Here is a 22868-nt window from a genome sequence, read left to right as displayed (position 1 = left end):
AAGTTGCGACGTTTCAGAACAGGGGTGAAATGCCTGGCAGTTCGCTTAAACACAGCGGCAGGAGGCAGAGGCTTGAGGGGAGGGGAGGTGGGGAGGCAGCGGCAGGACAGGGACCTCCTGACCTGGCACTTTCCCCAGTCTCAGCAGGACCGTGCCCTGGGTCTGAACATGGCAGTGTCCTCTAAAGGCTGTGAAGGTCCCCATGTCAAAAGTCGTGAATATCCTGATGACCATAATCATCCCTGCTTCTCTCGTTCCTCGTGAGGGGAAAGAACTGCTGCCGGTCAGCTCCTAAGTCTATACTGTACTTTGGAGAACCCAGGAATTAGGAAACGAGAGGACACTGAGAGAAACGGTGGAGGTTGTACCAGTACTTATACCAGGCAGAGAGACACCGGGGAGAGGGGACTAGTGAGGACGGGGAAGAAAAAAGAACAAAAGGAGGGCTATGGTTAGGTACAGGAGGCCCCAGAATTGAGAGATGAGAGGCTGGGAGAGGAGGAAAGAAGGAAGGCTCCTTTGGAGGCTCTATAAGGGTTTTTGTTTGCTTGTTTTGGTATTAGGGATTGAACCCAGAGGCGCTTGACCACAGTCACACGCCCAGCCCTTTTTATGTTTTATTTTGAGGTAGGGCCTAAAGTTGCTTAAGGCCTTGCTAAGTTGCTGAGGCTGGCTTTGAATTTGTAATCCTCCTGCCTCAGCCTCCCGAGTCTCTGGATTATAGGCGTGTGCCACCATGCCTGGCTCTATAAGGTTCTTTACGGTGCAAGCAAAAAATGCATCTTTCATGACTTTTAGCCATTAACCACACTCCTCTGAATGGAAAGCTATGCTTAGGACCCCAAAGAAACCCAAGAATTGTTTGGGTTACATTCATATCAGATCCCTCTCTCCTTCATAGAGAAAGGCATGAAGGGAAAGAGAAACGGGATGGAATCTAGAGGTTAAAAAAATAAAATCATCATATTTTATAATCCACACAAGGATCCCTAATGCAGCAGGCTTGGATGGGTACACAGAACAAGGATGCGGACAATGGAGTGAGAGGCTGTGACCCAGAGCAGACTCGGAGATGTTCTAAGTGGGAACCGAGGAATGGAACCAATCCAGGATCCTCAGAATGATATCCTGAACTTCCCCAGGAGATTTTAGAAGGCAGATCTCAAGAGAGATGGCCCTGGTGTCCTGCCCTCCAGCGAATGCGCTCCTCAGAGTGCCTCTCTGTGCCCGCCTTCCCAGACCCTGCATGGATGCCCAGCTGGCACGCAGAGGGGCACCTGCTGTTGCTCACTTGGAACAGTACACTGAAGTGCTTCCAAAACACCGCTACGGCTGGAAGTGCAGAGCAGCCGGGAAAGGGCCCAGCGGAAGCTTGCGATCTCACAGCATCTGGGTCTTCTAAGCACAGACGATGCAGGAGCATGCAGGGAAAGACTGAGGCACGAAACTGCAGAGGAATGGAGAACGCGGCTCCTCCACATGGTCACGAGTAGACACCCAGCAGAAAGCCAAGGACAAGAGCATGACACGAACATTTAATAGGAAGCCCACCTGTGTGTTGATTAACCGGAATCCCTCTGCTCCCAAATGGAAAATGGGGAAAGACTCAGCAAGTTGATTCAGAGGAGATGAATGTAATAAATATTCAAAACACTATTAATAAGCCTTTACAATTAATTTTGGTACAATTTAAAGACCTTTAGATCATGATATTCATTTTTACCTATGATATTCATTTTTACCTATGATATTCATTTTATCTTATGCTCATGTGTTAATGGTTCCATGACAAGCAATGAGATACAGAGACACATCTCAGTGTCTTGAAGAGACACCTTTCCATTTTAATATCCCTGAAATCTAAAGGCATCTCATAGCCGCTAGCACGTCAGAATTTAATTGGCAGCTTTTGTTTCTGAAAGGCACATAAAATGACACATTTTAGACTCAATAAAATAGCACTTAGGAGCAATCTAATATGATACACTGTGATATTAATGGTGGTTCTTGTTGGAAGGGAGGAGGAGGGGTGATTTTCTACTTTTTTACACTTTTCCATACACTATGGTTTTATGGTTCGTTTCCTGGAACTGATGATGGAATTTAATCCCTGCTGTGAGGCTCCAGAGAGTGGGAATAATCTAGCCATATGTTTGCAGGGAGCCTTTGGGAGGTGATTAGGGATCCATGAGGTCAGCAGGTTAGGATTCCCTATGACTGAATCCTGGGGGCTTTATTAGGGAGACTGGGTGACAGACACACATGCACTTGGGGTCCCTCACCACATCTTACTTTGTACACCCAGGGACTAGCAAGGAGGTTATCACCAGATACAGAACCTCGACCTTGAGCCAGAAGAAACCTTTTTTCTCCATAACTTACTCAGTGTGTGATATTGTGTTATTAGCCATAGAAAACAGATGAGAGCGCCCATTAGTCTTCTAAAACCAATATGTATTTCTTTTTCCATCAGGCACTGAACAAAACAAAACTTGGTTCCAATTCTGACTCTGTCACTTTAAGATATTGGTGTTTCCCTATTTGCAAGATGGAATTAACAGCAACTTCCTTACCCGCCTTGTAAGGTTCGTGTGCACACATTTCACCAACTGTAAAGTGCCCATTCAATGTGTGATTTCAACCCTGACACATGTGAGACACTCCTTAGTGTTCATGGCTGTTTTATTCTTTCTGAATGGCTGTTCATCTTTGATGTCAGTTGATATCAATTTGATACTGTAAAATAGTAATTCCCAATATTTTATTGGTTGAATCCCATATCATTTGATTTCAAAAGCTCTTTCCTCAAGCTTGTTCCCTTGTGGGGAAAAAATGATTCCCTAAATGATATTCAGTTTTGTGCCACATTCATCTAAACATGAACCAGGCCAAGCCCCACGCCTGCCAGCTCAGCTCCTGAACCCCAGGCTACCCACGAGCTATACCTGGACCAAAATGGATCCCAGTGGAATTATTTCTATTGAACTAAAGTGAATAAAAACTCTAGTTGAAAATCAGATCACACATCTTGATTGGTCCCCACAAGGCAGGCCAAGCCTCTCTGTGTCTCAGATCCTCACAAGCTGCTGTTGCCTGAGCTCAAGTTCAGCACCTCCTTGCATCTGGATAATGCTTAACTTTCCCCTGGGTGCGCTTGACTTCCAGCCCGTGAGGGAGTCTACCAAAGCCACAGATGAGCAATCTCGCCTCCTGACCAACCTTGCCCCTGTTTTGTCTGTGTTTGAAAGCCCAAACCGAAGCAGCTGCCCTCATCAGCAACACCACAAGATAAGAGCCTTCCAGACTCCAGGCTTCTCAGCCTTGAACGTGCCCAGGACTTGCCAGGTGTTTCGTTAAAGAGCAGACTCTGATACCAGGGGTCTGGTGTCCATCTGAGACTACCTGTTTAATAAGCTTCTTGGTGATGCTGCGGCATCTGATTAATAGACCATTCAAAATAGCAAGGATCCTCGTGGAAGGTCTCAGTTTTCAAGCAGATGTCTGCTCCTACCATACACGCCCATGCTTCAAGATGTAGGTCCCTCCAGGTGTGCTTGCTCCTCTGCCCAAAAGAATCGCCTTCAAGGACATTTCTGAAAGAGGACATCTACCACATCAGAATCTCTCCAAAGGGGGCCCCATACACCTGCGTCTTAACAAGCGCCATATTTCCCTCAGGTGGGTTCTTCCAGACTTAAAGCTTGGGGGCCACCAAGAGAGGGTTCAAAATGTCCTTCTTGGATGGAGACATCCAGAGCTGCCTTCTTGCTCTGTGAGCTCTGGGCTTTGGCAGAGGGGCTCTTGCTTAACTGTGCCTGAACTGAGGGATGTCCCCGTAGGGCACACAGTCCTCTTTCATACTTTTGGCTAAGCCGTGGAGGAGCTCACTCACCACATTATCTTGTCCCCTTCATGACAAGATGCAGGAGAAATTTTTATTCCAGACTAAAGAAGTTGGGTGTCTTTCAAGAAGCCAGCTTGGATAAGGGGAACCATTTAATGGATGTCGCCGCCTCTTTGATAATGGAAAAACCGAGAGCCAAACTCAGGCTTTAGTTTGGCAATGACCCAGGTCCTTTTGCCATATATCCCTGTGTATCAGCAAATGGGGCAGATTTTCCCTTCCCGCTCATCTTCTCTCACCTCCTTGGAGTCTTCCGTCCACTGGTGTCCATTTCTGGAACAGTGTGCATGTGTGTGTGGGAGGCAGCCACACCGTCCTCCAACATCAGATCTCACCCACTGCGTGACCCTTTAAGTTTGGTGTGGCCCTGTGACTTGATCTGAACAAGGGGACAAGAGCGGAGATGACCTGTGGTGTCATTGCTGGTGCTCAATTCCCCTTCCCAGGCAGTCCTGGGAGCAGGTACAGATGAAGCCACGAGAGAAAAGCTGCTGGAGCACGCAGACCACGCAGGAGACAACTGCCCCCGAGAGCCACCTGAGTCCAGAGTGGACTCCGCGCAAGTAAAAAGTAAACTTTGCGATCTCTGGAGACTTGGGGGGTGGCTTGTTACTACACCATAATCTGTGCCTACTGACTATCTCATATGCAAAGTAGCTCAAATTCTTTATGTCCAGATGCCCAGTTATAAACACATAGGTAAACACGTAAACACAGAAGCAAACTCCTAGGTAAAACCTCCTTCAGGAAAAAGCTATTTGCAGAAGACCATTTACAGGATATACTGCCAAGCTCTGTCTCTGAGAACTTTAAATCGATTGCCGGTCACCTGCCCTTTTCCCCATCAACACTCCCGAATTGTATCTTAATGTTCTGCTCTGACTTTTTAATTGTGGCAAAAGATACAGATTTATCATTTTATGCATTTGTAAGTGTACAATTCGATAGCATTAAATACATTCACAAGGTTGGGTAAGTATCACCGCTACCTAAACCTAAAATGCTTTCATTTACCATTAAACAACAATGCCCCTTCTCACCTTCCTCCGCATATGGCAACCTCTATTTCACTGTCTCTCATGAATCTTCCCATTCCAGGCACCTCATGTAAGCAGAATCAGATGATATGTGTCCTTCTGTGGCTGGCTTAATTTAATAAGTAGAATTGTTTTCTGTGTCCATCTATATCATATTATATACATCAAAATTTCACTTTTTCATGGCTGAATAACATTCCACTGTATTGCTTACACCATTTTTTGTTTATCCTACACCTTTAGATGAACATTTGTGTTGTTTCTACCTTTTGGCTATTGTGAACAACGTCACTCTGAACACTGGTGTACAAGTACCTTAAGAACAGCAAGTGTTGTTATTATAATAGCAATAAATAAAACAAATTAAAAGGAAATATAAAAAATTAGAAAAGAAAATAAGTTCACCCATATAATACTTCGTACTTTTTTTTTTTTTTTTTTTTTTTAAGTACTGGGGATTGAACTCAGGGGCACTCGACCACTGAGCCACATCCCCAGCCCTATTTTGTATGCTATTTAGAGACAGGTTTTCACTGAGTTGCTTAGCACCTTACTTTTGCTGAGGTTGGCTTTGAACTTTCGATCCTCCTGCTTCAGCCTCCTTAGCCGCTGGGACTGCAGGTGTGCACCACTGCACCTGGTTCCCAGCTCTTCTTATTTAATTTTGGAACAGGGTCTTGCTAAGTTGCTGAGGCTGGCCTCACACTCATGATCCTCCTGCCCCAGTCTCCTTACAGGAGTGTAGGGCTGAGTTTCCTTACTGGAGTTCATTGCTCTCACTCAGAGAGTTCATTGCAGACTGAGGGAGGGAAGGGACAGGAGGCAGGACTAAGATTCACCCAACAGTTACATTGTGCCAGATTTCTTAGACACATTTAATGAGGAGGGCGGGACTCAGAAGGGTTAAGGAACTTACCCAAGTTACAGAGGCCCCACTCCAGATTCTGTGTGCAAGTCTCATCCTGACCCACCAGCACTTTATCATACTTGCAGCTCAAAAGTCTGCGTTCCTACCTGCCCACCTGCCCATGGCCTTCCCTGTGCCCGTGGCACCCATGTTCACCAGCCCACGCACAGACTCTGCTCCTCCTACCTCCATGTCCATGGGAAGTACCAACAAATGGTTTATGATTGTGGGGAGGATTCAGCCCCCTAAATTGCATCAAAGACCCCAAATATTATTCAATCTAAGTAAAACCCTGCACTTACAATGCAAACACAGCAGATTGAAGGTAAGTTCCAAAGTGACACCTCCAAATCAGCCTGTTACTGCCAAGTAAGTGTTCCCTATGTAGTAATCATGAAACTGTCATTAGAGACATGGGAAGTGATGTCATCAAGGACTTGTAAAACACTGCTAAGAAAGTCCAGAACGTGCTGCAGAAGGACGTACTCCCTGTCCATCTCCTGCAGGCCTGGGCTTCAAGTCCTCGTGGACAATGCTCTGAGAGTTTTCCTGCCAGACACTCAGCAACCATGGTGCCATCAGGGCTGCTGATGGGCAGGGCCACCAGGATGGGAAGGGGTGTGATCCAGGCTCTTTAGCACGAAGCTCTTTAGCTCTTCAGATGTGGCCTGTGTGTTCCCAATCATGCCGGTCCTCTCTGCCTCGCCTCCCACTCAGCCGCCGAAACCCTGGGTTCCTGGACTAACCTTGGGCATTCTTTCTCTCTAATCAGGACCGAGGCTGATTGGTTCTGTGCTCCGTGCAGAATGTACCCCTGGCAGAATGTCTACATGCCATGAGGCTGTGTGGGCGGCTCAAGGAGGTACACCTTGTCACCTGCTTCACTGACAGGCCCTTCCAGAGAGCAAGGGCCCCAGCTGCAGATCACCTAGCAGGCACACCCTGTGCTGCTGCCAGCACAGCCCTTTTGCTGTCCTGGTGCTCTGGCAGCTTGCAAGTCACTTCCTTTCTCTTTCTAGTCTTTCAAAGCACTTTCCCTCCTCCAATCCTCTTCTCAGAATTTCTACAGCACCTTCCCCAACCCACTTATCACTGGCTTATGCTTTTGTGGGAGCGTGGTACAAAGACAGCCCCCATTGCTTTTGGCTGGGGCATAAATGCATAGCTGAAAGTAGCCATGCCACACCCTTGCTCAAGATCCTTCTTGGCTCCCAACTACCTCCAGATTAGCTCCAGCTCCCAGGGTGGCAGCGAAGACTTCTCCCCTCCACTCCATTGGCCAGCAGACCTTCCTACCTTCCCTCCACTACCCCAGTCAGCGCAGCCAGCTCATGGAACCCTCGAATGCAATTCTCCTCTGCTCCAGAATGCAATGTCCTTTTAGACTCCAAACCCAAATCATGCCAAACACCAGCTGGATCAGCCCAAGGGTCACATCTTCTGGTTCCTCCTGTCAGGAAACACTTTCTGTCTTTTGAACACGTATCACACCTCTCCCCCCTTATATCCAATCTGGAATTCTATCTGAGTTTCTCTTTCTCTTTCTTCTCTGAAGTCATGGCCAGAGTCGTCTTAAATTCGGGCATTTTCTCTGACCAGTGGCTTGTGAAGACCTTGCTCAGTAAATGCTATAGGTTCCTGTCTATTTGAAAGCTTTCTCCTCAAAATTCCATGAACTCAGTCCTGCCTCCTTAACTAGAGGATCTCCTATGCAGAGCGCCAATGTAAGAATCATGCAAATCCCCTGGGACGGATCAACACGTGGCGTTTGCCTCAGGCGGTCTGGGGAGGGGACAGGCTGAATTTCTAATAAGCTCAAGGAGCCGGGCTGGCTCAGTGGGCCGCGGTTAGTGTAGCGGGGAGGCACCACACCTGTGGATCAGCAGCAGCTCACCTGGTGGAGCCGGCGGGGCGCCCAGGTGGATGAATGAAAGGCTGAAAGGCTGTGTCCTGCTCATCGGGGGAAGTGGGGACCGTGGGCACCCCAGGAGACCCGGCGGCTCACTTACCTATGGTGGACACAACGGTGCCCACGAAATAAAAGGCGCCGGTGAAGTCCCAGCGCGGACGGACGTTGTCCATGCGGATGCCGGCCCTGGTGGCTTCCTCGTAGTGGCGCAGGAAGCCGCGCAGCTCTTCGCGGCTCAGGTTGTGGCCGCGGCTGAAGTTGGCCAGGCGCTCTTCCCAGCGCTGCTTGGCTTGCCGCTCGTGCGCCAGCTCCAGCGCCGAGAAGACGGCGGCGCCGCCCAAGAGGTAGAGCAGGATGAGCGCGGCGAGCAGCAGGAAGCGCGCGTTGTCCTCGTTCAGGTGGCCGGGACCACAGCTGCAACCCCGGCCGGCCATGACCGAGCCCCCGGGACAGCCCCGTGCCAGGCCGCCCTGGGCGCAGGCGGACTGGCGTCCACACCCTGGGGAGGTCGCGGCTCGGCGGGCACTCAGCCCGCTCCCGGACGCCCCGCGGCCGGCTCGCCCATGACCGCCGGGCGCTTCCCCAGGCCGCCGCCTCCGCCGCTTCTGCGGCACCAGCTCCCCACGTCCTGGTTTCGAATCCGCTTTGTCGCCGCCGTTCCCCGCCGGGCTTGGAGTTCTTAACACTGAAGACCCGAGAGTCGGAGCGCAGAGTCCGCTAGGGCTTGGCACCCCGGCTCCCCGCTTGGCTCCGACTGGGGAGGGGGCGTGGCGCGTCTTCAGGGCAAACTCCGGAGGACCTGAACTTCCCCGGAAGCCAAGGTTGGAATCCAGCGAGGTCGGCGGGTCAGTGGAGCCACCGGGTCTTTGCCCGCTGACCTCACTTCTCGCGCCGCCGGTGCGTACGACGCGGGTGAAGAGGTTGTCTTTTGACTTTGGAGGTGCCCACCCAGTTGGGTCGGCAGTGGTGCGTCTTAGTCACCCTGTCGCGCCAAGTCTCTTGCCTTCCGAGTCACAGACCCGGCTGCCTGGGCTTAGAGGCTGGATACCGGTCCAGGGCAGGCGCTCGAGCTGAGGGACAGTGCGGAGTGGCAAGCTTGAACCTCCCGCCCGGCCCCCAGGCTGCGTGGCATCCAGCAGGCGGGTCGCCTGGAAAGAGACCAGAAAGGAAGGTTGGAACAAGGGAATAAGGAAGTTAGGAGCATCTCCCCAGGCAGCCTCCCTCATCTTGCCCCAGGCAGAGCGTCCTTGGCCTCTGGGTCCTGCGGGGGCGTTCTCTGCGTGCACCTGTTGGCCTGACCAGGTCAGCTCTCGAGAGAGCTGGCGGTCCCTCAAGGACAGTGGCCAGGAGATCCCAGAGAGTTCCTTTCTCCCACCCGCTCTTGGCTGCCTGGGCTTCGTAGTTCTTGGGGAAGCGGGCAGGGGCTCCGCGCAGAGAGCCCCCGCTACTCCATGCAGATCCACCGCAAGGCTCTCCCGCAAACCGCGGGGGCGCCTCCCGGAGACCTCCCCTGGCTGGAGGTGCTGGCCCCGCGGCTGCACTCAGGTCTCACCTCCCCGGGAGCATTCCCTCTGTACCGCTGTCAGGATTGTCCCTGGGCTTCCTCCTCTCGCGGCCCTGCCCTGCGGAGCGGGGCTCGGCCTTTGCTAGCGGGCGCGCTCCGACGCCGCAACAGGTGGAGCCGTGCGGCTGCCGGCCGTAGCGACTCCACCCTGTCGCCCGCCTCCTGGCCGCGAGGGCCCCCTCCTGGGATGGTCTCAGCCGGCAGACTCCCGGCGCTCGCCGGGCCAACCTCGGGGCTGCAGCGCTCCCACCCGGTGCGCAGATCTCGGGGGCAAGGGCTGGGGAGGCAGGTCGGGTACTTAGCTGGCCTGCGTGGGTCCCTCCGGGTCCAGGAGAGGGCGCTCGGCCCCCCTCCGACACCTCTCGCCACCACCCGTGAACCCAGCCACACAGCGCCCCTCCAGAATCACCCGCCCCGGGCGCGCGGGGGAGAATATGGATGCGTGAAGGCATGGATACGTGGGCACCTGCGAACTGAGTAGAATTCTCCGTATTCCGAGAGTGTGCTCCCAGGGGATCCACCTACCCAGTACTCCCAACAAGGAAGAGAGAAGGGCTTGCAGTCCTGTTAGTGAAACCAAGTGATTCTGCATTAAGAAACAGCTCCAGCTAGTTCATTTAGAAGCCTCGATGCTGTCAGCGTTCCTTGGCTCCGTTATCCACTCCCCAGGGCCTCTTTTACCAGCCTATTGGGACAGGAGCTTTAAGGGGGAAATGATACAGGGGCACGTGTATACTGGCTGCGAGGGCCACCTCCTGGGATGGTCTCTGCCGGCAGACTCCCGGCGGTCGCCGGGCCAAACTCGGTTAGACCACAATGATCCTTCCCACCCCCACTTTATCATGAAAAATTCAAACATTCCCAAAAGTTGAGCGGTTTTTAACAGCGATACCCACAACCTAGATTCTACAATTAACACTTACTTTACGTTCTTATGTATTTATCTGTCCCTCTCTCCAGTCCTTCAACTCATTCAGTTAGGATGCATTTCAAAAAGTGGTGGACATGGATACACCTGCCATTACCTAGCGTTCACAAATTTAAAGCTTTTTCTTTTGTGGTAAAATTTACATATAATGAAATGGACAAATCTTAAGAGTACCATTAGGTGGATTCTCACAAGTGTGGCACCTTTAGAAGCCAAACACTAATCTACCCCATCTATCAACCATCACCAACAGGGCAGAGTCCCCCAAAGTCCCTTCCCAGTAAGTCCCCACCCACATTCCTCCAGAGGAAATCACTGTTCTGGATATTTCTACTATGGATTATTTTCGCACTTAGTTTTGCCTGCTCTAGATCTAGACAGAATCCTACAGTTTATGTAAAGTATTGTTTTTAAGATTTATTCATGTTATATGTCAGTAATTTTTCCTCTAGTTTTTTATGGTTTGGATTTAACATAGTTTTATTCACTCTTCTATTGATAGAAACCAGGATGTTGGAAAATTTTGGCCATCATAAATAAAACCGGGTATATGTTTTCATATCTCTTGGGTAAAGACCTAGGAGTGAAATTGCTGGGTCATAGGGTAGGTATGTATGTAGTTTTGTAAGAAACTATCTGACATTTCCCCAAAGTACTATTGTAACTGACAATGTGGAACAGTTCTAGGAGCTTCCATATCCTTGTGGATATTTGGAAATATCAGTCATTTAAATTTTAAATATACTGTACACTGGTAGACACATAGCATTATCTTCTTGTGGTTTTAATTTGCGTCGTTGGTTGGACATGTATCTATCTTCGTAAATTTTCTACCCACTTAAAAATTTTTCTCTATTATTGAGTTATATTCCTTTTTATATCCAGGATATCATTTATTTCTTAGACATGTATTTTGCAACTATTTTCTACCTCTAGCTTGCCTATTTATGTTCTTAAATGTTTTCTGACAGATGGTTTAATTTTGGTTAAGTCCAATGTATCAATCTTCAGTTTCTGTATATTAAGAAATCATCTGGCTGGGGTTGTAGCTCAGTGGTAGAGCACTTGCCTGGTATGTGTGAGGCACTGGGTTCAATTCTCAGCACTGCATATAAATAAATTAAAAAACAAAGGTCCATTGACAACTAAAAAAAAAAAATTAAAAAATCATTACCTCCCTCAAGTGTGCATAGATTCTGTCCCCTTTCCCCCAGTTTTTTTATTTGGGTCTGTGATCCATTTTGTTTCTATATGGTGTGCGGTCAGAGATGTTCATTTTGTCTACATGGATATTCAATTATTCCAGGGTCATTTGTTGGAAAGACAATAGGAATGAATTTATTCAGAAATCTATTTTATTATCTATTTCTCTATTCCTATGCTAATGCACAGTATATAGATTATTGTTCTATTTTGTAGCTGTGTAGTAGGTGTTGAAGTCCAGAAGTGTGCATCTTTCAACTTCACTCTTCTTTTTCAGGATTTCTTAGAATGTTATACATTTTTTCATGAAAAAAATCAGTATCACTTATTAAATTTCATCAGAAAAAGCCTAGTGTGATCTTGATCAAGATTGTGTTGAAACTGTTTTGGGGAGAGCTGACATCCTGATGGTTCATAAGTAAGGTATATATACCTCCGTTTATTTTGGTTTTCCTAGAAAATTTTTATAGAGATCTTGCATATCTTTTATAAAGTCATTCTAATGTTCGTTTGATGCTATTGTAAATGGAATTTTAAAAATTTTTCAAAGACTTGCTTTTGCCGTGGTATACAAAAAATACAAATGATTTTTTGCAAATTACCTTGATTCCTGCAACCTTGTTAAATTTGCTTATTAGTCGTGATGATTGTTTTAAGGATTCCTTTAGGAATTTTTATTATAATGATGTCTGGAAGAGTTTTGGTTTTCCTTCTCCATCTTTTTCTCTTGTCTTACTGCAATGGCTAGTACCTCAGTACATTACTGAGTAGAAGAGGTGGAAGCAGATATGTTACTGAAGATTTTAGGAGAAAGCTTTTGGTTTATCATAATTATATATGCTTTAGGTTTTTTATGGATACCCTTTATCTGGTTAAAGAAGTTTCCTTTTATTTTCATTCTAGTTTTTGAATGAAGCATGGATGAGTGCTTAATTTCATCTCATGCTTTTCCTCATCTATTGCAATACTTTTCTTCCTTATTCTCTTAGTATGTTGAATTTCATCAATTTATTTTCTATGGTTAAATGTGAACATTAGAAAGTATTAAGAAGAAAAGCATTGTGCTTCTGGAATAAATCTCACTTGGGGCTTCTACTCTATTATTTTTCTTCCTTTTTGGCTTTTCTTTTTAAACTTCTTATAGTGTATGTTTATATCACTAATCTTAGATCTTTCTTCTTTGCTAATATTGGCATTTTAAAGCTGTAAGTTTCTCTATTAGTACAGTGCTATCTGTATTCTAAAATTATTGGAATGTTTTATTTTTATGCTGTATTCAAAATATTTTGTTTTCTTCTTTGGCCCATGAAATATTTGCACATATGTTGCTTAATTTCCAAATATCTGTACTTTTTTAAATGACAAAGTATTTATTTCTGTTTCCAATGTTTTCAGAGAACCCTTTTAAGCATGTGTCCGGTCTTTCTAAACTTACCGATACTTATTTTGTGGTCCAGCTACATTAGTGCTATATGCAATTGACAAGAATGTATATTCTGCAGTTTTAGTGTCATGGTAAGTCAGGATAATTGATTGTGTTTTTTAGATCTTCTGCTTGTCTTTATAGTTCATTAGTTCTATCAATGGGTAAGAGTATTTAAAATCATCAGATATAATTGTGTAATTGTCTACTTCTCCCTTTAACTGTTGATGTTTATTTCATGTCCTTCAAAGCTGTAATTAGGTATGTGCCTTTATAATGATTATTTGACCTTCTGATGGAGTGATCTTTTATCATTAGGAAGTGTCTCTCTTTATTACTGGTAATACTCCTTTGTCTTGAAGTCTACTTTATCTGACATTAATTTCAGTCATCACAGCTTTCTTTTGCTTGACATTTGTACAGTATTTTTCCAACTCATTAATTTGTCCCTGTCTTTCTATATTTAAAGTGGATCTGTTGTGAACAGCATAGAGTTGGGCCTTTTTCGGGAGGACAGTGAGTCAGTTCTAATGATTTCCATGCTTTAATTGGGTTGACCAAGTCAATGCTGTCCAGTGCAACTTAGTCCATATTGGAAATATCTTGTATCCATTCCATTCAATATGCAGTGACTCCTGAGCACTTGAAATGTGGTTCGGGCAACTGAGAGACTGAATTGTTAGCTTCTAAAAATGTTTTAGCACTGTGTAGTTTGGTGTAGACTTGAGCAGGGCTTATGTAGCAGAACCTGGGAATCCTCCGGCTCTCTTCTGTTGTTCCCCCTTTGTTCCCAAGAAGCCATGCTTGCTCCAAACCCTCTGCTCTGGCTCTTCAGGCCAGCAGAATAAGACACTTTCCACTGGAGGCTTACCTGTTCTGCATGGTGCAAACCAAGACTCGACCTCTGTCGCAAAGTGGTGAAAAACAGAAAGTTTGTCCAGCGTGGTATCTTTCTTCCAGATATGGGCTTGCCAGTTTCTGCCTGCTTTTGGTCCTTTCTGACCTTTATTTTATTTTATTTGTGGCATTGGGATTTGAACCCAGGAGTGCTCTGCCACTGAGCTATATCCTAGTCCTTTTTGAGACAGGTCTCACTAAATTGCCTAGGCTGGCATCAGACTTTTGGTTCTCCTGCCTCAGCCTCCCGAGTAGCTGCTCAGCAGTGGTCATGATAATTTTTAAAGAACTATGAGCAAACAGTTATCCAGGGCACACACAATGGTCTCTGCATCTTTGGGCCCAGACAGGGCCAGGCACTGGCTTAGTTGGGAAAAACCCAGCACCACAGATGAGGCACAGCTCTTGTTCATGATCTAGCTGTGTTACCCTGAACCTTATTCTTACCCCTTAAGACTGGAGCTACTGTCACCTGCTCCTTGGCAGACGTGATGATGTGTATGGAGTTATCGACAATCAGGCAGCCCCAGAGTGAATGCCGTGGAGGCAACTTCTCCTTTGTCTTTCCTGCCCAGCTTCTCTTTTGTTGTGTGTCTTACCAAAGGAGGTTGGTCTGGATGCCTTCCAGTTCAAGGCTTGCCACCAAGGGAACAGGAGACTGAACCAAGTGACTCATACACATGAATGATGAACACCGGTCAGACTATGGTTTCAGTGGAGCTTCCTGCAGGTCTAAAGAGAAGAAAGAGCAACTCGCACGTGTCAGTCAGTCTGCCTTGAGACAGACTCGCTTGGAGCTCTGTATCTTACAGGACCTGGGCCAAGGCTTGCAATGCGAGGGCCCTCATTAGCTCACTCATTGGTGCATGAGACATCTTTGTTTTATGGCACCCAGTACCCCATTTCCTGGGCTGCCTCTTGCCTCCTGCTTCTCTCTAGCATCTTCTATGCCACCTTCTCTTCTGACATCCAGACTGATTCCTTCCATTCTGTACTTTTGATCTAGCAAGTCAACAGAAATGGAAGGCTTAAGTTAGCAAATTTAATAAGACATAAACAATGCAAAGTTTTCAGCCTGCTATGCTCTAACTCAAAAGGTGCCTGCTCCCCCAGCAGGGTCTGGCGTGAGTAATCCAGTGGCTTGGTGCTGCGTACTGATGGGACATTTAGTGGTTGACTCTATATGCTGCTGGTTGGCCGTCATGCTAACCGTGACTGGCTGTTACAGCGGGTGAAAGCACAACTGGTCTTGTATATAGTTACATTTCATGTATGTGAAGTCTGCTCTTTGGCTCTAGTTGGGAACATCTGCCACATTTGCCGCCTGGTCACTCACAGCAGAGCATGACTCTGGAGCTACACTACCTGGTTTAAACCCCAGCTGTCCTTGCCAGTTTTATCTCTGTGGACAAATAATCTTAGTCCTGGTCACACCAGAAGCAAATGGCTGCATCTGGCCCCTGATCTGTCTCATCTTTTCTTGTGTGAACCCACAAGTGTTCTGCCACTGAGTTATGTCCTAACCCTTTTTATTTTTGAGACAGGGTCTCACTAAATTGCCACATAAGTTACTTGTTGATAGATATGTAATAGGAGATGGGGCGGCTTGTGGCACTCTTGTCCTGGTTATTGCTTTACATAAATGGGCTATTAAACTTGGAAAATTTCCAAACATTTCCTCAGAATGGGACCTGACCTGGGCAGAACATGTAGCCAGCACATAATCCGAATTTTAGATTTAGCTCTACACTCTCTATTTTGTTCCTGCCAATCACAGAGTTCCTGTGCAGCCTTTTGTCATACTTTGTCATAATTAATATCACTAATCCATCAGTATAATTGCTAAGTTTAAAAAATGTAAATAAAAAATGCCTATCCCGATCTTTATTTTGAGGTACTCATCAGTCAGAAGTGAGTCTTCTCAAGGAATCCCTCCTTCATTCTTCAGGAAGGGTTACAATTGCAATTCTAATGACAAAATGTCAAATGTCCTGCCCCCTGCCCCCCACCAAAAAAAAAGGATCAAGTAAGAGTTTCACTAGAAAATCAACTTGATTCACATGGAAAAAAGACTGATCAAAATCCAAGATTCTTATTTTAAGCATACTGAGTCTGCTGTGTAAAGCTGTAGTCATTTGAAAAGTCATGTAACCTGAATGAGTGCTAGTAAGGAAAACCATGTAACTTCTACCACAGATTCCAGAGAAATGATGCTCCACCTGCAGTATGGTAGTTGCAGGAGCCTGTGCACTTCGGAGGCAGTAGCCTTGGTTCCACGCTTACTGAGGGATCTTCTGGTATTTAACTCTTTTGAACCTCAGTTTCCTCATCTATAAAATGGAGCCAACTATGGTACACTCCTCAAAGGGGTGATGTGAGAATTAAGTTAAAAGCACTTATGTATAGGAGCTGAAGTATAAGAAGCACTCAGGAAATAGTAGCTATCACTGTCATGTGGAAAACCACAGCCCAGACCAGGGAAATTCAAGGCTGCTTTATGTCACACTACAGTTAAAGCCAGGCAGTTTTGCCTAGGAGTATGTTGGTAGATAATTAAAAAATCTTATCTCCCTCCCTCACTCAAAGAAGCTGGTGCCAGTCCAGGCTTCCCTTCCCATGAGGACTCCTGGGAAGCGGGGGACATGGAATCCTCCTGCCAAAATGGCACGCGAGTTCCTGCAGACTGCCAGGTGTCAGGCTTGGCCTCTCTCACTCAGCCTGTTTTAGGTCTCGCCTGGGCGCTTCACAGATGCAGGACGTTCAGTCTTCCACGTGATGGTTTGTCCTCAGTAAGTGTCAAGCCACGGAAGGTGTTTCAATGAGACCTGAAGGGTGGAAGGAGATGGAAAAAAGGCACAGAGGGGGCCACGCTGCTTCATGCAGACAGGAGGGAGGGGAGCGTGGCCTCAGGTGGGGAGAAGGAACCGCTGAGACCCAGCCGGAGACCAGGAGTGCGACTGCCTCAAAAGCATTAGCAGCCAGTTCAGTGGCACTTTCTCAAGTACTTGGGTAATTTAGCCCATCCCATTAAACGAAGGACCACACGGGTTGCTCACCTTTTGTGTTCCACATGTTCTGGATTGTACTCAGGGCATTATTTCCCAAGTGTGTTGACAACCCAGAAAGCATGCGGTGCTGGCCCTTCCTGGTTGGTCCTGCTCAGCCCTGCCCTTTCTCTATCGTGGGTAGGGGCCCGGGACAGCTGGACACCCACCAAGAGCAGACTCCTTGACCCTGGATAGTCCGTGAAGTTACCTCAAGTCCTCTACCCAGGCCCCTCTATCCAGGTGGCCTCCAGGGTCCCCCTAGGTCTAGAGAAGGGTGACCAGGGGATCAACCTGTGAAAAGTAGGGACAGTAGTGTCAGGGACGATGACCATCCTAAGGGATGAACTGCTGTGGAGGCAGGGCCTCCCTTTTCACCTTTCTGGTCCAAGCAAGCACAGCGCTAAGCGCTTGGCACTCTTTCCGCTGTTCGAGTAACCCTCCGCGGCGGGGTGTAAACCCGCCTCTGAGCACAGAGATGGCAGTCAGCCTGGCTCAGGTGACACAGTCGGTGAGTGGAGGGCTAGGAGTCAATCCTGGCCCCCTGACTCCAGCTCTGAGTTCTGGCCCAGGCTCTCTGCCCACCTCCTCCTACTGTTAGGTGGACCACAAGGCCACCAAGGCCAGCTGCCTACGTGCCACAGTCCTGATTGGCTGTCCTGTTCCCCAGCAGACCGGCACTGCCTGGACACTGGTCCTACTGTCACCTCAGTCTCTGCTGCTCTCCAGGATGGAGCCACCAAGCCTCAGTTTCTCTGCCACAGTCCTTTGGTCATCCAGTTCGGATGCATGGGTTCCAGCTCAGGGCTTCTACTGCCAGCACAGTGACTTTCCATTTCCTCCATGACCGTCAGGGTCATCTAGTATAGGGCCTGAATACTGTAGTAATAGAGGTAGGTTCAGAAAAGCCTTAGTTTTCCAATCTGTGAAATGCTTAAATGAATTCAGTGGCTCTTAAAAAAATATATGTACACACACACACACACACACACACACACACACATATATATATATGCAGAAAAAAGTCTCAGATAATCTCCTTTATAAAACTCCAATATGCAAACCAGAAGTTCTCTGCTGGAAGGTAGCAGAAGGGCCCCAAGGTCCTGTCACCTAGCCTCCTGCTTTAGCTCAGTACACCCAACCCCAAGTTTTCAAGGTAGCTTTGGAAAGTCCTAGGCCTCTGAGGAAGAGTTTGAAAGACTACTGAAACATTTTTTTTCAAAACTAGTATTTAATCTAAACTATGAGATGAAGAGGCTGGTGACCAGCTGGGAGTCAGCCTTGTGCAGTAGAGAACAGTCTTAAGTCACCTTGGGAGAACAGGACACGCTCTGACCCCAGCCAGCTGTGTGACCAGGGAACATCCCAGGCCTCAGCTTTCTTACCTGTAGTCCCCTTGTAGTATTTCTTCTAAATAAAACTCCTGTATGCTTCTGTATGATCTTACGAGCTGTCCTCTTTGGAAATTTCTGGGCATGGAAGAGATAACCATCTAGCTTGGGAAAGGGTGTGCAAATGGCAGGTGGTCAGTCCAGTGTGACCTGTCTGTAAGGAAGGAGGCAGCAGGCAGGGCGCTGGGGAGTGAGAGGCCTTGGGAAGCCAAGGCTGAAAGCCACGGAGGGCTGCAGAGTGGTGTCCAGCCTAGACGGGGGCTGAAGGAGTCCACCAGCCTCGGCCCCGGATCCCAGCTTTCGGAGATGGAGAGAGGTGGAACCACAAAACAGGCAAGTTACAACTCTCGAGAGCCGATGCCATCACAAGATTCCTTACTGTATGGGGTAATTTCATATCTGCATACACACGTTTTTTAACATTGTGAAGTTTAATAACTTTATTTCCAAAACATATAAAAGTGAATTAATAAAATAATAACACTTTTTTAAATAGTGAGAATGTTGATAATAAACATTAAAAGTATAACCAACATCCATGTTCACAAGAGCTACCTTTACAAGTTTTGCAGGGATGCAAGTTAGACTTTAAGGGGAATGAACATTCAGTACAAACAAAAACATCCAAGGTTTGGAGCTCCACGTCTTACACTCAAGTTTCACAGTGCTTTAAGATTCTTAGGAGGGCACCCACATGTTCCCATGTGTATCTGGTGCGTTGATATAAGGAATATTCCAAATCCATGGTCGATCTGGGGAAAAAAAGTTATAGGATATCTATTTGAACACTCACAGAAAACTCACTCACTGGATGGGGTAAAAGTGCTGTGTGCTCCGTTCTCTAAACTGTGAAGAATGTTTCTGAATCAACCCAAGGGTACTCTGCTCAGACAGTGGTTTTCGTAAAGGTGTAATGTTAGGGTTCAGGGTCAGCTGTGCCCTGGGAGGCAGGTGAACAGAACCCCAGGGTGAAGCCTGGCCTGCCACTTCGCCAGTCTGAACCCCAGTTTCCTTATCTGTACCCCCACCATGGTGCTGTCATGAGACACAAATGAGATAACTCCAGGTCACACGCAGGACATGGTGTCTGGCACACCGCAGGGGCCGCCTCAGGCAGCTGCGCCTTTCCTCCTTTAGGTGCTGAAGGCAGCAAGAGCTGGTGTAGTCCAGGGTCACACCCCTGCTCTCAGCAGGCCCCAGAGGACCAGAGTCCCGCCTGGGAAATGCTTTTGTTGTTAAAAGTTAATAATCGATGAGACATGAAAACTTCTGAAAGACTGACTGCAAACCAATGTCAGAGAAAGCAAGACGTGTGGGTACGGATGGTGGAAGGAACGACCGGGACCTAGGTGCAAGTCCCGCCTCCCTCCCTGCACACCTGGGTGAAGGCATCTGGGTTTTGGTCTTGTGCTCCTCCTCTGACGTGGCAATTACATTAGTGACCACCAGGAATTAGTGTGAAGGTAAATGAGAACACGTGTAAAGCTCCTGGCATGCTGGAGATGCTCAATAAATGGGAAGTTGACCACTTCAGTGTGTCATCCTTACCACACATTGTTACTGTGACAGTTAAGCCATTCAAAAGAACCACAAAAATATGGGTAGGTCCAAATACATCACGAGGAGTAGAAACAAACCCGTCTCCTTGTCGACAAGCATTACAAACATGAGAACTCTACAGGGCTGGAGAGCTCACTGCGGGTCCAGGCAGGACGCCAGGTTAAAGCAGCATATTGGCCTTGCAAACCCTCCTGCCCAGAGTGGGCTGGCAGCTGGAGGACAGCCTGGGAGCAGCTGGTCTGCCGCCTCTCCTTGTAGCAACCTTGCTGTTCCTGTTGAATAATCTCAGAGCAATTGTGCAAAAAGCAGCACCCAGCAGGAGCGCAGAAGAATTCTGAAGATGGCAACCAATTATCAGAACACTGTTGCTTATCTCTGGTCTTGAGATACTTTGAAAGCATGAAGCAATCCCTTTTAACTTTACCAGGCTTGTTAGAGAAAGGCAGCCTCTTCCATTTGAGTTATTTGTTTCACAGAAGGTTGAGGGAACTGGCCATGGACTTGGGCCCAACTCCCCCTTCTCTGCCTCAGCCCAGGTTCTCTCCCACTGCAATCAGCATCTTCTGGGCCTGGACTCCTTGGTTCTACATATTGCTCAGTGGGGTAACTTCAGCTTTGCTTCACTCCCAAGGTAGCAGACACCCTGTTTCTCACTAGATGAGCAGCTACTAGAAAGATTCTTCACAGTAATGCAGGATCTTAGATATAGACATTTAGTAACCAGCACTGATGTCAAGATTCCTGGATTTACTCCTTTCCTTCTCAATTAGGCAATGAGGACCGGGTGAGGACCCAGAAACCCCCCGACCAGCACATCTCTTGCAGTTCTGCTTTATCAATGTGGCTGCCAACTGTGGGCGACTGTTTTGCACTAACAGGTCCCCCCAATCTCCTGGAGGGAAAGTTAGACATATGGCTACAGGGGAAGAGGGTAACTGTGGCCCTTGTGTCTCTTTTATCTTGCTCCTGGAAACCCGCACTGAACTCACTGGTTTAGGAGAAACTCCTTTTAAGTAATCCTCTCAAATCGTCCCTTGAGAGAATGAAGGGGCTTGTAATCTACTCATGCCTGCGGATGGAATATTTGTTCAGAGCTGCCGGATGCCAGGGACCTTACTGATCTTGATAAGATCTTACAATGCTCATGTAAGAAAATGACTTTATTTTTAGGGAAAACCACTGAAGTATTTAGGGACAAAGGCCATCATGTCTGCAACTTTCACATGGACCAGAAAAAAAGTAAAGTATGAGAAAGAATGCAAATGTGACAAAATGTTGACATTTGTACTCTTGCAATTTTTCTGTATATCTGCATTTATGTAAAAAATGTGAAAGGAACCCCACTATTATGTATAACTATAATGCACTAAAAACATTAAAACAGTGAAAGAAAAAATTATATACATATATTTATGTACATATGTGCATGAGTGTGTATGTATCTATGTGCCAGGTATATTTTAAAAACAAGTGATGCTAAACATGGTGGCACATGACTGTAATCCCAGGGACTAGGGAGGCTGAGGAAGGAGGATCACAAGTTTGAGACTAGTGTCAGCAACTTACCAAGACCCTGTCTCAAAAAATAAAAAGGGCTGGGGATGGAGCTCAGTGATAAGAGTGCCCTTGGGTTCAATCCCGAGTACAAAATAAATAAATAAAAATAAGTAAGTGAAAATAAAAACAAAAACCAATGAAAATAAAAGAACCTACTTCACAAATAGAATATAACTAACTCCTCTGAAGCTGTGCATGTTCGGTGACTTCCTACATGGGACCCACGCTTGTTGTTAGGTTCAGATAAGACAGTCTGGCCTCATTTCACTCCCACAATAATATGTAAGGCAATGCAGAGTATTAGTGAAAGAGCACAAAGCAGCGGCCCTCGGCCCTCGGAATGGAGCTCAGGAGAGGCGGGGGACAGATCTGTTTCACTCTTTCCTCAGGCTCAGGGTCACACAACACAGGGGATATATGGAACCAATTTGTATAAATTAAAAAAATTAGTGATTTTGCTTCATAAGAAGTCATCATAAAAAATACTAAGTCCCACAGGCAAAATGGTTTTGAAGTGACATGACTTGAGGAGATGATAAGGGCAAGGCCTCATGCCTATCTGGTTCACAGATTCATCCCAGACTGCCTGCACACAGTAGGTGCTCACTATGCACCCGTGAGAACACATGAATAGCAGCTACTGCACAAAGCAAGGAAACTCAATAGCTGGGTCTTAGGTTTTTCTTTATTTCATTTGATCATTTTCTTGGTTTCAAGATAACTGGGGGAACCGTGCAGCAGTATATTTCTTTGCTAAGTTTCTTGTATTGTGTTCTGATTTTAAAAGACCCTGAACAAGACCTTGTTTGAAAATCACTTTTTAAAGTGAAGTGTTATTGAAATGTTCTTAACTACTCACTTTTTTACATCTTGGTAAAATGCCTTTCTGTAGTCCCCGTGGCCCCTTGAATGCTGGCTATCTTTGAAGTGGTGGTATCTGAATTCCTGGTATTATTCTACATGCTACTAATGTAGTATAAGAGATAAAATAGCACTGACATTAAATAAAATGCTCCAGTTTCTCTTGTCTGTATCTTTCAAAGAAAATGCCTAAGGAGGGGAAAAAAAATCAGTGCAACATTGCAAAGCATTCTGCCTGCTGGGCAAATAAGAGACTTATCATTCTGTGGTGAACTTCTGGGTTCTGGGAAATGCTTTTTCTGTTGGAGGGGAAGGATCCTGAGGACATTTTTAAGACCTTTCTGTGTCTTCCACTCTTGCTTTCCTCTTCCTTTAGAGATCAGGACTACAGGGAAGGTGGGGAATCCAGCCAGGGTCTGGGCTGGGGAGCCAGGACCAAGTCAGAACCCTCCTAGGCGCTGCCTCTCTTACGTTTATCCAGGAGATCTTGGGTTAGAAAAACCACAGAAAAGGAATCTGAAGAATAGAGGAAGGGAGGAAAGACAAATGTGTGGCACAAAGCCAGAAAGGTGGGGGAGGGGAGTGACCTGTGCAAGCCTTGGACTTACAAAAAACACTGCTCCCCAAGGGAAAGGTGGGGACATACACCAAATCACTGTCTCCTGTGTGCCAGGAACTGA

General features: G+C 46.9%; 2 protein-coding genes across 4 annotated transcripts in view; both read right to left on the bottom strand.

The window, feature by feature from the left end:
• The window catches only part of Kcnk13 (potassium two pore domain channel subfamily K member 13), an 83120-nt gene extending 73569 nt beyond the window's left edge, over positions 1-9551 (bottom strand). Inside the window, exons 1-2 of the mRNA XM_047540186.1 lie at positions 9310-9551; positions 7858-8905 (exon numbers count right to left, since the gene is read on the bottom strand). Of these exons, the coding sequence (XP_047396142.1) occupies positions 7858-8191 (334 nt within the window). The 5' untranslated portion in view covers positions 8192-8905; positions 9310-9551. The remainder of the gene's footprint in view (positions 1-7857; positions 8906-9309) is intronic.
• A 9055-nt stretch (positions 9552-18606) lies between these two features.
• The window catches only part of Tdp1 (tyrosyl-DNA phosphodiesterase 1), an 82112-nt gene continuing 77850 nt past the window's right edge, over positions 18607-22868 (bottom strand). For 2 of the 3 annotated variants that reach the window (XM_047541886.1, XM_047541888.1), the window contains one exon: positions 18607-18962. In XM_047541886.1, the coding sequence (XP_047397842.1) occupies positions 18889-18962 (74 nt within the window). In that variant the 3' untranslated portion in view covers positions 18607-18888. Of the gene's footprint in view, positions 18963-21371; positions 22705-22868 lie in introns of those variants that run through there. The other variant, XM_047541889.1, reaches the window with a different exon arrangement.

Source organism: Sciurus carolinensis, chromosome 2 (genome assembly GCF_902686445.1).
Source record: "Sciurus carolinensis chromosome 2, mSciCar1.2, whole genome shotgun sequence".
Taxonomy (NCBI): domain Eukaryota; kingdom Metazoa; phylum Chordata; class Mammalia; order Rodentia; family Sciuridae; genus Sciurus; species Sciurus carolinensis.
This window is presented reverse-complemented; position numbering and strand designations above follow the sequence as displayed.